The sequence below is a fragment of the Microtus oregoni genome, unplaced genomic scaffold (genome assembly GCF_018167655.1).
Source record: "Microtus oregoni isolate MIOR12 unplaced genomic scaffold, Mior012 000064F_ref0000363, whole genome shotgun sequence".
NCBI lineage: Eukaryota > Metazoa > Chordata > Mammalia > Rodentia > Cricetidae > Microtus > Microtus oregoni.
This window is the reverse complement of record NW_024543874.1, coordinates 5,125,907-5,141,358: the sequence shown is the minus strand read 5'-3', so window position 1 is coordinate 5,141,358 and position 15,452 is coordinate 5,125,907. Positions and strand designations below refer to the sequence as shown.

Here is a 15,452-nt window from a genome sequence, read left to right as displayed (position 1 = left end):
TGGCTTAGTAGGTAAGAGGGCTTACTGTCCAAACATTAGGACATGAGTTCAAATCCCTGGCACCCACACAAAAAGCCAGGTATGACTGTATGTGCTTGTAACCCCAGCATCGGGAGGTGGAGACAGATCCCAGCAGCTCTCAGGCTGTCTGTCTATCCTGGCTGCAGTGGTGAGCTTTAGGTTCAGTAAGATGCCCTGCGTCGAGGCAGTAAGGCAGAGAGTAGAGTCATAGGAGAAAACACCCCATATCCTCCTACATAGACAGACAATTTCCCTATGGTCATTATTTCTGTGACACACACCCCAAATATCCCTCTCCAATAAAGATTTATTTATTATGTAAACAGTGTTCTGCCTGCATGTATGCCTGCAGGCCAGAAGAGGGCACCAGATTTCATTACAGATGGTTGTGAGCCACCATGTGGTTGCTGGGAACTGAACTCAGGACCTCTGGAAGAGCAGTCAGTGCTCTTAACCTCTGAGCCATCTCTCCAGCCCTCCAATAACATAACTTTATAAAGGCATATACTGTCAATAAAGTTTATTTGCTTGCATTCTGTCTAGCTTCACCAGCGATTCTTGGGGACAGGGTACATTCATGTCACCAAGCTCATGTGGTCAGGACATAAGGTCAGGACAACTTGCAGGAGTTCCTGCCTTCCCTTTTGGGCCCTAGAAGCCTTTGCCTATAATCTTTTAAACCTGCTTGTTGACACTTTTGTCTCTAACAGAATCAGCACAGAACCCCGTATTCTCACTTGCTCTTGGCCCAATTGATCTGTTCATTTTTCAGTGGCTCATGATTTAGCCAGAGGTAACTTGTATCTGACGTTTGTGGAAACTTGCTGAATGCCCGGATGTAAAAAAAAAAGCGAGTCGTGCTTGCCGCCCTAGACAGTTTACAGTCTCAGGGAGAACCAGGCCTGTAAATGCCGTGGGCATGCAAGGGCTCCCACTGGGAGCACTAATGGACATGTCAGAACGGCAGCAATGAAGTGCAACTGGAAGGTGTTGCGGGAGGAAGTGCTCTTTGGGCTGATCTTTGAAGATGTGGTAGTGTCCTGAGGCCTCTGGAACAAGTCTGCAGTGAACAACAGAAACGGATTCTCCCACAGTTTGGAAGGTCACAGTCTGATGTAAGTTATCAGAAGCCGGAAAGGCGGGAGGAGAATCTTTCTCAGGCACACCCCTTTCTGTCTATCTCTCTGTCTGCCTGTCTCTCTCTCTCTCTCTCTCCACCTCCCATTCCCTCTCTATGCTTCTGTTATGTTCTGGCAATCCTTGGTGTCCAGCACGGTCTTCATGTTTCTCTCTTTTATAAGGACATGTCCTGGTCCCAAGTCTAGGATGGTCTGTTCACAAGCTCCTTGCCTTGTGTAAGGGTCTGTCTGACATCTGAAAATCCCTAGCTATGAAACAACTGCATTCAGATGTTTTAAGTGACCATTCCGAGAGCTGGGTGTCACTGTTCAGCCCACGGCCGAAAGGATGTGGTAAACCACAAACAGAAAAGCACCTAGTGTGTGCATAGGCACAGTGGGACTCCAGGGAAACGCCTCTCCAAAGTCAACTTCCTGAAGACCATGCATTTCCTTTAGAATATACTGACAGGACTCCACAGCATGATATCAGGTAGGGTGGGGTGCAGAGGTTGTCCCAGTAAAGGCAGACAGATGGGTTCCCGCTAGACCCCTAGGAACTTGAATAAAATGGGGTCCACCGGATAGGCAGGATGGGGCTAGATGGGGCAGGACGTCAAGTCCTTGAGTCCTCAAACCAGTTTTAGAAAGAGGGATCTCATTTGCACGTATTCCCAGTTAGTGTGTACCACGTTTGCATTTAAACTTAGGTGTTGCACAGTGCCAGTGATGTTAACTTTCACGTCAAGCTGTGAGATGCTTGCTGCCTTCTGGTCTGTTCTTTAGCAGCACCGCTGGGCTGACACACAGCTCAGAGAGTAGACGGCCTCTCTCCACTTGATGAGCCAGTTCTTCAGGTACCAGTCAGAGTCTGTCTAGGCATGGTGTGCAGGATACAAAAGTGAGAGTGGAGAGTTCCACGTAGAGAGGGAGGGAACTTGGAACACTCAGCCCAGAAAGGGCCTAAGTCTGGACTTCTGGCTGTCTCGGGGATTTAAATGATGTGTTCTGAGCAAGCTGCTTTGGGTGGGTATGTTCTTTGTTTGGGCTGATTTTATTTATTTATTTTCTATTTAACTTCAAATTACTTATTTTCTCTCCACCCCCAACTGCAATGTGGAACTTAACCGTGATGCAAACGGTGGAAGTGACTGCTCTGAGAATCGGAAATCTGCCTAAACTTTGTTCGCCTGCCTGCCTTCACATCCAGGTGTTTCTGTGGGTGTGGGTTGTTCTCTGGATCCGTCCAGACCAATGGGCATTTTATCACTTGTCTTGCTCTTTACCATCTCGCTTAATTTAGTCATTTTTAAAAACATTGTGGCTCTTCTTCAAAAGTCAGTCTATGCGTGAGAAAAGCATCAGACTTAGCCTAGTGCTGAGGCGACCTCCAAAGGCCCTCAGAAGCTGTTGTAGCCGAGAGGCACCTAAGGAGACATGGCAGAATGCAGTGTGGAATCCTGGGTAAGATCCTGTGAGCGAAACAGGACATGAGGGAAACTAAGGAAATCTGAGCAGTGTGGGGACTTTGGTTAGTCACTGTCGCACTCTGTGGGTTCATTACGTAAGAAGTATACCATGCTAATACAAGATGTTGTTCCGGCTCCCTGTGACCCAGAGGCTGCATCCAGCGTCTTTTCAGAGGAAGTCTGCCCACGTCTGACTGTGATCGAGGAAGCACAGAGTTCTAGCAAGGCCTCATTTCCCAATCGAGGTGGCTAGAGGCTGCAGGGGGGAGGCAGTTCTGGGAGGACTGTGGCAGGCAGAGCCAGAGCTGACTCAGGGCTGTGTGAGACCAAATGTGAGCTGTGTGGCTCACGCAGGTGTATCATCAGAGACTGGGTGCCTGAGCGGATAGGCCCTCTACATATGACTGTTGATAGCCCGGGAGAAGTAGGCCAGATTTCACAGAAGCTTTGCCCAACTCCTCACCTCCTTACAGAGACCACAACACGGAGAAGAAAATAAGGACACTGAGGAAGACATCCCCAGCCAGGTGACAAATTTGGTGGGTCATCCACATTGGCTATCGTGTCCATGGTGAAAGTGAGGAAAAACCCCAAGACTAGTCATCAAGACCCCCAGGTTGTCTACCTGCCCTGCTTAGAAGGGTCAAGGTCATCAAACAGAAGGGACATCTGCGTGGCTGGTGTGGAGGAAGGCAAGCAGGCACGGTGATTCTGGGCTGTCACAGCGGGGCTCCTAAGCTAAAAGGGCATGAGGGAAAAATAAAGAAATCCTAATGTTCTAATTTCCTTTCTGTTTCTGTGAAAAACACCATGACCAAATCAACATGGAGAGGAACGGATTTCTTTGCCTTGCTCTTCCAGATCACAAACCATCATTGAGGAAAGTCAGGAGAGAAACTTAAGCAGGAACCCTGGAGGAACACTGCTTACTGGCACACTCACGGGCTCATGCTTGCCTAGATTCTTTATATAGACCCAGGGATGGTGCTGCCCGCAGTGGGCAGGGTCCTCCTGCACCAATAACAATCAAGACAACTTTTCTCAGACATGCCCATAGAGCAGTTTGAATTCCTCAGCTGAGGCCTTCCTGTCAGATGACTCTAGGCTGTGTCAAGTGGACTAGTGAAGCTAACGAAGTCACCTAATAAGAGAAAGCTGAGAATCCTGTGTTGGGGTTGGTTTATTGTTTGTGACAGTTGGGCTGAGCCACGGGGGTGATGAATCTCAGCTGTCTGCTCCTGTGGGTAGGGAGGCACCTAGGAGATTGGTAAAGCACACCTCCAGGTTTGTCTGAGGTTGTTTTCCAGAGAGAATTAACTGAGAAGAAAAGGTTCTTCCCGAATGTTGTGGCTGGTACCATTCCTAAGCTGGGGCCCAGAGGGAATAAAAGGGAAAGTCTGCACAGGCCTGCTCTCTGGCTGCTGGGAGTTAGTGCTGTGCTTCACCTGAGTATGTTGTTTCACAAATCACACAGGCAGCCTCCCATGTACTATACTCCAAAACTGAGCAGAACACTTCCTTGGTCCTTTCGGTTCAGCCTTTCGCCGCAGTGACACAAGAGTAGCTGACAGCAACGAGACTGGAGAGGTGCCTCGGAAGTTATGAGCTCTGGGTGCGCTTCCAGAAGACCCTGGTTCAGTTCCCTGCACCCACACAAGGCCACACGCCACCACCTGTGACTCCAGCTCTAGTGAATCCAACACCCTCTTCTGCCCTCCAAAAACACGGCACTCATGCACACAGCACATACACACACTCACACACTCATATAAATGAAACCTTAAAACATTTTTTAAGTAACTGACCCTGGAGGTACGCTCTGGAGAAGCTGGGCTGACCATCCTGACACTGTTTTCCAAGCCTTTGGAATAGTGCTGTGGAGAATATGAACGGGTTGACGATGCCATCTGGGAACTCTGGAGCTCAGCAGGCTTTGCTGCTGGGAGCTCAGAACACTAGAAGGCCAGTAGGAATTGGATTCGAGACCATATTACATCCCAGCGAAGAACTTGTCTCTGCCTTTCTATGCTTTGAAGACTGGAAACCCGGTGGAGGAAATTTCAAGGCAGCACAGTGTTCAGCTGTGGCACAGCTGCTCTTAGCCGAATTTATAATCAAAATTGGAGCAAACACCAGAGCAGAAATTTGAATGACTCTCAGCCTGCCCAGAAGAGGCATTTCCATAAAGGCCGAGTCAAGGCATGTGTAGCAGCTCTGCAGCCCTGACTGCACTAGAACTGCTCGGAGAGCAGACTGGCCTTGATTTCAGAGATCACCTGCCTCTGCCTCCTGTGCGCTGGGATCAGAGCTGCACCCCCAGCTTGCTTTTGAAATTTTGCAAGTGCTCATAGTTGAGTTTGCCTTGAGCCTTGAGTCTGGGAAGAGACTTGGGCTTTAATTAATTTGAGCCTTTTAGAAGTCAGTGGTGGAATGTCTTGGCTTTAGGGGAGTGTTTATGTGTCCAGTTGGCAAGAGGTGTTCTTACAATAATTCATCTTAGTTTAATTTTTATTTATTGTGTGTGCATGAGGTGGAGCAAGGAACATATACCGTGTGTGTGTGTGTGTGTGTGTGTGTGTGTGTGTGTGTGTGTGTGTAGATCAGAGAACTTTGAGGGCTTGGTTCTCTTCTTCTACCTTTATGTGGCTTCCAGGCATCAAATTCAGGTCACTGGGCTTTGGTGGCAAACTCCTTGGCTATTAAGCCCTGTGACTGTTAATTGCCAACTTTCACTAGCTATGAAACACCTGAATTAATGTAGCACACCTCCAAGTGTGTCTGTGTGGGCATTTCTGGAGAGGATTAACCAAGAGGATGGACCTACTCTGAATGTAAGAACCAGTGAATCAAAGGAGAAAGGGACTGGCTGGAGAGATGGCCCAGCCATTAAGAGCACTTACTGCTCTTCCAGAGGACCCCAGTTCAGTTGCTAGTACCCACATTGGACAGCTCATAACTGACTGTATACAGGCAGTTTATGAGGCTTTCCTATCACCTCATTGAGGCCTGACCAAGGCCCTCCCTCTTGTGTCTATCTCCCCATAGGAAATGGGCTCCAAAGAGCCATTGCATGTACTAGGGATAGATCCTGGACCCACTGCCAGTGGCCTCATAAACTGCCAATTCATTCACTGTCACCTGCATTCAGGGGGTCTAGTTCGGTCCTGTGCAGGTTCCCCAGCAGTCAGTCCAGAGTCAGTGAGCTCTCTCTTGCTTGGGTCAGTGGTTTCTGTGGGTTACCCCATCATGGTCTTGATCCCTTTGCTCATATTATATCACTCCTCCCTCTCTTTGACTGGACTCCGGGAGCTTGGCCTACTGGTTAGTTGTGGACCTCTGCATCCGCACCCATCAGTTACTGGATGCAGATTTGACAGTACAGTAGTCCTCGGTGTGATTACAGGAAGGCCAAGTCAGTCCCCCTCTCCACTATTGCCTAGGGTTCTATCTGGAATCATTCTTGTGTATTCTTGGGAGCTTCCCTAGTGCCAAGTTTCTCGCTAACCCCATAATGGTTCCCTCTATCAAGATAATTCTTGCCTCGCTCTCCCTCTCTGTCCATTTGATTTTTCTATCTGAGGAAGTAAAACTTAACTCTGGGGCTGGTAAGTGGGGCAAAACGTAACTCTGGGGCAGGTGAGAAAGGGAAAAGCACACACACACACAATTTCAGAGTCTCTCATTGCTCTCTTTTCTCTTTTGTTTCTTACCTCTATTCAGAGATATCCCTTCTGTGTGTCCTTACAGCTTATATACCCCAGCAAGGTCTTTCAAGCACTATAAGAATTACAGTGTGACTACAATCTGTTTTCTAAATGAATAATTACAATGAATACCAATGAAAACCGTTTTCCATATGTCTTACATGATTAAACATTTTACATATTAGAAGTGAAAAGCAAATACACAAGAACCCACATGCATTCCTGTCCAAGCAGCTTGCTATAGATTAACAGAGGATAAGCAAGCAAGGCATTTTTCTCAGTGTTTTTACTGGCAGAGCTGCATTTTGTGGTTACAAAGAAAGGATCAATCAATTTATTATTTATCTCAAAAGGTAATTTATAAAAAAAAATCTTAAAAGAATCACAGATCTAAAATTTTATATATGAAAAACAATTAGTCAGCTCTAGTGTAAATCCTCAGGGTGCATACCCACTCTTCCAGTCTCTTTATCTCAGGAAGCTGCGGGCAGAAATGGGTACAAAGAATTACTCATTACTTTTGATCACCAACCCATCTATAGCAAAAAAGGCTTGTCAGTTAATAAAAACCAGGCTGTCTTTGTTCTTCTTGACCTCAGTAAGTCCCTCACCCAACCCTTAGAAATGTACCTTTCTAAACTTTAAATTGTTCCCCAAGATTTTCTTCCTTAAAGCCATTAGCAGAAACACCCTAACCTAACCTTACTAACAAGTCTACATGTCTAAATTCTTTCTAAGGGTGGTGCTCGAATCATTCATCTGCTCCAGCAGCAATGCTTGGAAGAAGCCAATCATTGTTATTTTAAGTACCAGTAACACTGCCCAGTGAGGGGCTAGAAACACCGAGAGTTTTCACACAACCGTTGCATAAGGGACCAAGGCAACAATTAGAGCTATGCTCCAAAGAAGCCAAAGAAGCATGGTGTCCTCAGGACACGTAGTCCTCGGGGCTCTACCTCTCCAAGGCTCATGCAGGCATGGCTTTGCCATGAGTTGCAGTGCTGCCTGTTAGTCCCCTCGCATGGCCCTGACACAGAACCTTCCTGGCTTCCGTCCTGGCACTTTCAATGTTGCTGTTCTTCCTGGGCGGGGCCCCATTTTTGTGGTAGATAAATATTTCAAGAAAAGATAGCAACACACTGACTCACTTCTCCATGCTCTCAGCCGTCACCAGTTTTGAGCCCTCATAAACCCACACCTTGTCCTTGGTGGTGTGCTTGATAGTGTGAGGACAGCAGACACGGTCACTGTATTGCTCCCTGTGGAGGGCCGCAGCCCCAGCCCCTGACACTGGTAACGCTGGCTGACATATGCAGTCCCTTTTCTCTAACCTTGTTCTCCCGGTTCACCATCTCTGCCCATGGGCATTTGGTAGTCGTGCTCAGGGCAGAAAAAAACTTCAGGTGATGCCCCGGGAATAACCCTTGACCCCTGCGGCATGGGCGCTGTCTCCTGCAGGAAGTCAGATCTACACCCAGGCTCTCAGCATTCCCCGTCACATCTGTGCCTCCAGTTATGTCGAACTGTGACCTGCTCACGGGTGCAGCCTTATTTTGAGGGTTTTTCTCTATTCCTTCTCTGTCTCGCTTACCCCCTTGGTCTTAGAGTCAGCTTTGGGAAGAACCTGCCGCAAGCCATATGCTGTAGGTGTTTGTAAACTGGTTTAATTAATCCATTACTCGAGTATGAGTCCGATCATTCAGAGAAATTGGCCAGGAAGGAAAACAGAGTTTAGAATGCACAATCAGTGTTAACAAGATAGAAAGTGAAAGCTGATGAGAAAAATAGAAGCCTGGAGACTTCCTGCCTGCCCAGCTCAGAGGCAGGGTAGGGATGGAGCACCCACTGTGTGAGGAAAGAGGATGAAACCTCTCATTGTCCGCCTGTCTCTACAGCTACACTGGGCCCTGCCTGCTGGCTGGACGCAGTGAGGGGTAGTGATGGGGCAAGGGAAGTGGCAGTTAGCCAGATCAAAGTATTAGGAAATGCCACAGGAGATGTGTTACTTTGAGTGCTAATTTTTAAAATAAGATTGTTTTATTTTGTGTGTATGAGTGTTTTACCTGCACATATGTAAATTCACTACATGGATGCAGTGCCTGCAGAGGTCAGGCAAGAGTGCAGATCTCCAAGAGTTAAAAATGGTTGTGAGCTACCATTCAGGTCCTAGGAACCAAACCCAGGTCCTCTGCAAGAGCAATGGGCAGGCGTTCTTAACTGCTCCGAGCCTGAAGGCAAGCGTGCTTGCTATTCCAGACAACGTCAGCCCTGTCCAGGACACCCACTCCGCACCCGGAAGAAGCACAGTGGGAACCTTAGAGGAGGATGCTCACTAACTGGCTCGCAGGATGGCTTCTACTCAGCTAGCTCACTTAAATAGCTCAAGACCTAGGAATGGTGCTTTATCTGTGACTTTGCTATACAAATAAAAGATGTGGGACTTTTCCAAGTAGACTCTTTACTTTTTCCTAAGTAGAAAATCATATCATCATATCATATGCAAATAAATCAGGGGATTTCTTTTCAATCTGTAGACTGCCCCCCGCCCCTGACCGCCACACCTTGTCTTATTATACTTCCAGAGCTCTCCTGAACAGAAGCAGCAAGAGTGGATACCCTGTTCTCATCAAGTATTAGCAGTGGGTCTTCTGCGTGCCCATTCTCTGTCGGCTGAAAGGGGAGTTGTTTATTATTATAACTAACCCATTGTTCTTTCCTTTTAGCAGAAGACTCAGAAAGTGGCGTGTATATGCGATTCATGAGGTCACACAAATGTTATGACATCGTTCCAACCAGTTCAAAGCTTGTTGTCTTCGACACTACGTTGCAAGTGAGTATATCGGCTTCCATGAACTTCCGGAAGCTTGTTGGGGCAGCTGCTTGCATGGATCCAATCCAGCAATGGCAGCCGGTCTTGGCTGAGCTCTTTCCACAAATCAGACCTTGGGCTGAGGTTTCATCTGTATCCCCATGGTAACTGCGTAAGGAACATGCTATTGCTAAGCTCATTGTACTGATACAGAAACTGAATTCTAGCTAAACATAAATCAAAATTTAATCCACAGACTCCTCATCCCCAAGCTAGTGTGGTAAGGTGTGAATTTGAACCCAGGCTTATCTGCTGTGGGTTGGAGCCTAAGCCAATGTGTACTGAACTGCTCCCCCACTGGTGGCTGATTGTCTTTATTGGTTAATAAATAAATTTATGGTTAATATTAGAAAAGATGTTGAGGTGTATAATTTCTTGCAAAAGAACTTTATTGATCTGTTCCAGTAGGAAATTTGAACCTGATTGTTTTTCTATTAAAATTGTGTTTATTGCTTACTTTTTGTCAATATGGCTAATAATTTCATATGAAAGTTATAATGTATATGTTCTATATCTATATGCTCAGTATAATAAAGTTACATTCAGTGTATAAGATGTGTATATATATATATATATATAATATATATACATGCACATATATGGATGCACACAGATACACCACATCACCAAGTAAGATTGCCTTCACTTGAGTTCCAAGAAGTACATACTGAGCCAAGAACTCTGGGCAGGTGGCTTGTGACGGGTGTGCTGTCAGGAAAAACCCCAAAGGTAGGGAAGAGAGACCACCCCAAGAAGCCAGCAAGGGTGTGATTTCAACAACGGCCTGTGGGGGGCAGCCTCGGCCTGAACCCACCTATGGAACCCTGAACTCCCAGAAGAGTTTATCCCAAGCCTCTTGTATTCTGCATCCAGAGCTTACACTTTAGAGGAAACACCGGACCTTTGGAGCCATCTTCCTGCCTTCTGTCCCTGCCACATGGTACCAACAGGAAGACAGAAGTGATTTTTGCTTTTGCTTAATTGCATTTCCAACTTTTTCTTTTGTTAATTTGTGGAAATACAATTGGTTTTATAACTGGGCTTTAAGGCCTGGCAGCTGGTAGATTCTCATTGAACCAGGTCCCTTTACGTACCTAAGATTCTTTGAAAAATAATAATAATAATATTCCACAGCAAAAAAAAAAAGATTCTTTGATTCTTAGTCATAGGACAGAAAGCAAACTCATGATTATAATAGGGAAGGTGGGTCTTTAAAAAGTCACTCTAAGAAATGTCTCTACAGCTATTGCTACAAATTTCAGTATTTAAATAACTAAACATTCTTCATAGTGGTGGTGGTGGTGGTGGTGATGGTGGTGGTGGCGGCGGCTGCAGCGCCTTTAATCCTAGCACTCAGGAAGCAGAGAAGCAGAGGCAGCTGGATCTCTGTGAGTTCAAGGCCAGCCTGATCTACCAAGCAAGTCCCAGGGCAGCCAGGGCTACGCAGAGAATCCCTGTCTCAAAAAACCAAAACCAAACAAATAAAGGAATAAAAAGCTAGACATCCTGAGTCCCCAAAATAAACTGCTAGCCCAGCCCCTTTACCCCCTCACCCTTGCCTCCCCCACACTCTCGACCCTTCACATTTACAGAAGCAGCCACAAGCGCCAGTCTGCTGTTTACCTAGAGTTTATTGTGCCCTGGGGTTGGCGCTCTTTGGAATTAAGAATTTAGCCAGGATGAGTAATCTGAGAAAAATGTGATGCTTTCCGGATGCCCAAGGTCAATAATTCAGTAACATAATTTCTGCAGTTAACCAAAGCCATGTGTATATCCCGTCCCAGAAGTGATTTATTCTGCGACTCTCGAGCTTGGAGGGAGCTGGGATTTATGAACAAGGAGACAGAGCGTGCTGGTGGTGGTTAGAGCAGAGGGAAGATGTACTTGGAGATCTTGACTAACTGCAGCAGCTTTCCTTGACACACCCCTGAGAGCGGAAAGAGGCAGGGGCAAAGCAGCAGAACAAGCTATTTCCGAAGGCCTGCTGGGTGAATGACTTCTAAAGTGGACACATCACAGAATTCTGTAATGCGGCCATTAAGAAAGAGTGAGGCATAGTAGTACAGGCCTAGATTCCCAGCACTTGGGAGATGGAGGCAGGAGGATCAAGACTTCAAGGTCATCCTCAGCTATGTAGTAAGTTCGAGGCTAACCTGGGCTACTTGAGAGAAGAGGAGTGTAGTTAGGCTTTTCTTTGGGCCTACAGTTCACAAAAAAAGACCCAGAGGTTATAATTAATATAAATAGTAATTCATATTAATTATGAAAGGTCAACCTTAGCTTAAGCTTTTTTCCAACTAGCTCTTATAACTTAACTAAGTTCTCTTAATTTACCTTCTGCCTTATGGCTTTATTGCCTCATCTTTTTACTGCCCATTCTGCTTGCTCCGTGTCGCCTGGCATCTCTGCCCTCTTCTTCCCAGCATCCTCTCTGCATGGGCATCCTGCCTAGCTATTGGCCGCTCAGCTTTTTATTAAACCAATTGGAGTGACACATCTTCACAGTGTACAAAAAGATTATTTCACAACAGAGGAGAGAAGAGGAAGAAGTTTGTTGAAAAACTATGTTTTGTTCAGTTTTTAAAAGGGAGATACCAAAAACAGCATGTGTAATAACCACAGTTCTCAGAAACTCTGGCTCTGGTAAGCCAAAGTCAGCCATTTCCAAGGAGACTTCAAGGCCAGAGGGTAGCACTGGCTAGCAAGAGCAGAGTGGAACTGGGACGCTGTGTCCCCCTGAAACAAAGAAGGAGGAGTGTTCTTGCTTAAGGCTTTCCAGCTTGGGTCTCTCAAGACCCACTCCAGCACCTCCAAACCCCCAAAGTTTAATACTGTCCTTAACTGAAGGGTCCAAGTCTCCCCTTTCCATATCTCCGGCTTGAAGAAGCAGAAATCAGATATGGTATGGGATAGTGCCCACTAAGGATTCTCATCACCAACACACGATGGAGTGGTCCATCATGCTGCCCATGGCCATTGTAAGACATATCCATAGGCCAGCCATTTCCACTGCCAGCACTCCTGACCGAGGAAGACACTGCAGACATTGGTGTCACCTCAGGGAAGGCAAACACTGTCTCCACCTAACAGTAGAGTGCCACCATGCACACTAGCAGCGAGCTGCTCAGGGGTCGGGGGATGCTGAGGTTGAGCTGCATGGCCTTTCGACATCCCATGGTTAGTTGTTGAGTCTCCGTCAGGGCTCAGCAATGAGCCAGGAATGGTTTCCCAAGTGGAAAGAGTTGTCTTAGGGGATGGCTGCGACAGGATGTTTTCCTGGTGTGGATTTCTTATTGATGGAAGCACTGTGCAGCGTTCTGAGCATTGGCCGTGCTGTGGCATAGGCCCAGCAGAAGAGCAGCTGGACTTGCTGCTCAGGCTAAAATCCCAGCGAAAATTGCTTTTAGATCCCCTCAGAGCCAGTGCCATCGTAGCACACGGAAATGTCTACCTGTGGCCTCCAGAAGATCCCCTCAGAGTCCTGTGGTGGCAGGGAGTGTCCTTCCAAAGGACATCAACCTCTGTGCATCCCCTGGGATGCTCTCCCTGTGTGATTTCCTAACCTGATAGTCAGAAATTCCAGAAACTTCCTATTGGGCTGAAGTCAACAAGCTGTGGGCGAGCTTCAGCAGTGTTAGGATCACACATTCTAGAACAGAGGAGATAGCCACAGCCCAAGCCTGCAGCCTCACTGTGCTTTTGGTGACCTAAGCGTAAGCTGACATGCTTCCTGTCAGCTTGAGACCCAGGACCCCCACCCTCACTAGAGGACTGGAGTGGTATTTTATGGTCAGAACCAATGTCCAGTTCCTCACGACCCTGTTTGCAAGTCCCATGGGGAGGGCACCATGCAGGAAACTATGTTAAAAGGGCATGCCCACTGCCCAGTGCTGTAAGTGAGCTGACCCAGCCTGAAGTACAGGATTCTCATTATTTGATGACCCAAGTCAGGCTTTTGACCACTAGCGTTCTTGTTAAGTGACTAAAATGAGAAAGTTGGATCAGTTTCATTCCTGGGGACACTAAATCAGGGAGCTGCCACCAGAGATCCCTGTGGAGGCAGAGCATTCTAACTCCCCTCTTCCTTGGCTGCCCTTGATAGGTACCTGCACCTGCCTTGGCGTGACTCCTACACTGGCCTTCTGCTGCCTGGGAATACCAGTCCCGTGAAAATCAGACACTGTCTGCATAGTGGGACAGCGCTGCCCCCAGTTAAGGCACAGGCATTCTTCTACAGCTTGAAGAGAGTGTCCTGGCGCCAGGCATGCAGATTGCCCTCGAGGCGTCAGCCAGTGTTCCTGTCTTAGTTGTTCTGTAGGAGTAACAGTATCAGAGCCTCCCTTCACATGGCCTTAACCTGCCCTGAGTTTAGCCATCAAGGAGCTAGAGCCTCCCCTAGCTGCACAGGCCAAGCATTCAATGAGTCCACCTGCAGCAGTCCGCTCCACTGGTTGAGTGTTAAATTGCTTTTTGGCCTGTCCTCACACATTCTTCCCACGTTTCTGCAGATGTAAGATAGCAAGATGGTACAGTGATTTCTGTGTGTAAGCTATTTCCTGCTGTGGAGGGGGCGTGGTGAAACCTGTCCCCAGCAAGAAGGTGGCAAGGCTGACCAGGACTGTCGTGAGAAGAGGGAAGCCTGTGCCATGTTCACCCAAGAAAGCTTGTCACGGGATTCCTAGCAAAGGAAGATGATTCTTACACAGTGGTCAGCCAGCCGTGAGAGGCCAAGAGAAAGGCCAAGATTCCGGAATGTGGCAGTCAAACCTGTAGTCCCAGCACTTAGGAGACAGAGGCAGGAGAATTGTTGCAAGTTCAGTCCAGCCTGGTCTACACGGCAAGACCATCTCAAAAAAGGGAGGGGGGGGTAAATACATACACACACACAAACACACACACACACACACACACACACACACACGTCGTCAGATGTAAAATAGAAGGCTCTAGCCAGAAGAGGGATGCACAGTGTAATTATAATTTGAGTTGAAAATTAAAATGCACAAGGTAATTGGGATACTCCCTATTCTCAAGACTAGAAGAAAAGGAAGAACTGATCCCCTTGCTCAAGTTCCCTGGTGTGGCTGGAACCTTTCTCCTTGGCCTGTGGCGCTTCTCTTGTCAAGGAAACTGATCGTGAGCTGGAAAGGGTGAAAGAAGTTAGAGGAAGATCATTTAGAGATTGTGAAATGTTGTCTCTGAACAAAACTGAGTCTGATTTCTGCCCGGATGCATCACATCCTGATACAATAAGAGAAGGTAGAGATCTCACCAGACCCTCTGTGATGTTGGAGGCCATGTTGAGAACAGACCTGATAATGAGGAAAGGAAAAGGAATGGACTCCTCCAGAAGCGTGAATGGAGCCTCTCCTGCGTTCCTGGCACACCCGTGCACGCACACACACACACACAAAACAGTGCTTGAGCCAAGTGTGGTTTGTGCATACCTGTGATCCCAGCACTTGCCAGGTTGAGGCAGGAGGATCAGAAGTTTTAGATGAGCCAGGACTACAAAACCCTGACTTTAACACAAACATGAATTAGTGCTATTTGGTTTCCTCTTCAGTGACTAATTTCAGGACCTGGGGACACTTGTAACTGAAGTACATAGAGCAGGGTGGGGAGGAAGCTAGACAGACTGGATCAGAGAAGTCATCATGAGAAAGCAAGAATTTCCTCATGCTTTTGAGTAGTCAAAATATGTGAATATTGACATTAAACTCCATGGAACTGGCTCAGTGGTTAAGCACATTTGCAGGATCCAGGTTCGATTCCTAGCAGCCACATGGCAGCTCACAACCACCTGCAATGCACAGACATACATACAGGCAAAGCGCTACATACATAAAATATTTTTTAAAAACTTAAGCTCCCACTTTCATAGTTTTCTTCTGCTGGGTGAGTGTTTTCCCAGTTTTTAATGTCAAACATAATACCACATTGAACATCTTTAGTTCAAGGAATCCCACTCCCCAAGTAATCCAGTAGAAACAAGCTGAAGATCCAATGGTAGGGATGGTTTCATGATTCCTGATACAAGCTGTGCGTAACACTGTCTGAGGGTGACCATTGCTGTGGTGAAACACCATGACCAAAGCAGCTTGGGGAGGAGTGGGTTTGTTTCTCACAGTTCCCTGTAACAGTCCATCACTGAGGGCAGTGAGGGCAGGAACCTGGAGGCAGGAGCTGATGCAGAGACCATGGAGGGGCGGCACTTGCTGTCTTTCTCCACTTGTTTTCCTAAAGAACCCGGGACCCCCAGCCTAGGATG

General features: G+C 47.1%; 1 protein-coding gene across 14 annotated transcripts in view; it reads left to right on the top strand.

The window, feature by feature from the left end:
* Prkag2 (protein kinase AMP-activated non-catalytic subunit gamma 2) overlaps positions 1–15,452 on the top strand; it is a 271,437-nt gene that overhangs the window by 232,675 nt on the left and 23,310 nt on the right. For 11 of the 14 annotated variants that reach the window (XM_041640579.1, XM_041640572.1, XM_041640571.1 and 8 more), the window contains one exon: positions 9,036–9,142. In XM_041640579.1, the coding sequence (XP_041496513.1) occupies positions 9,036–9,142 (107 nt within the window). The remainder of the gene's footprint in view (positions 1–9,035; positions 9,143–15,452) is intronic. The other 3 variants (XM_041640574.1, XM_041640573.1, XM_041640585.1) reach the window with 1 other exon arrangement.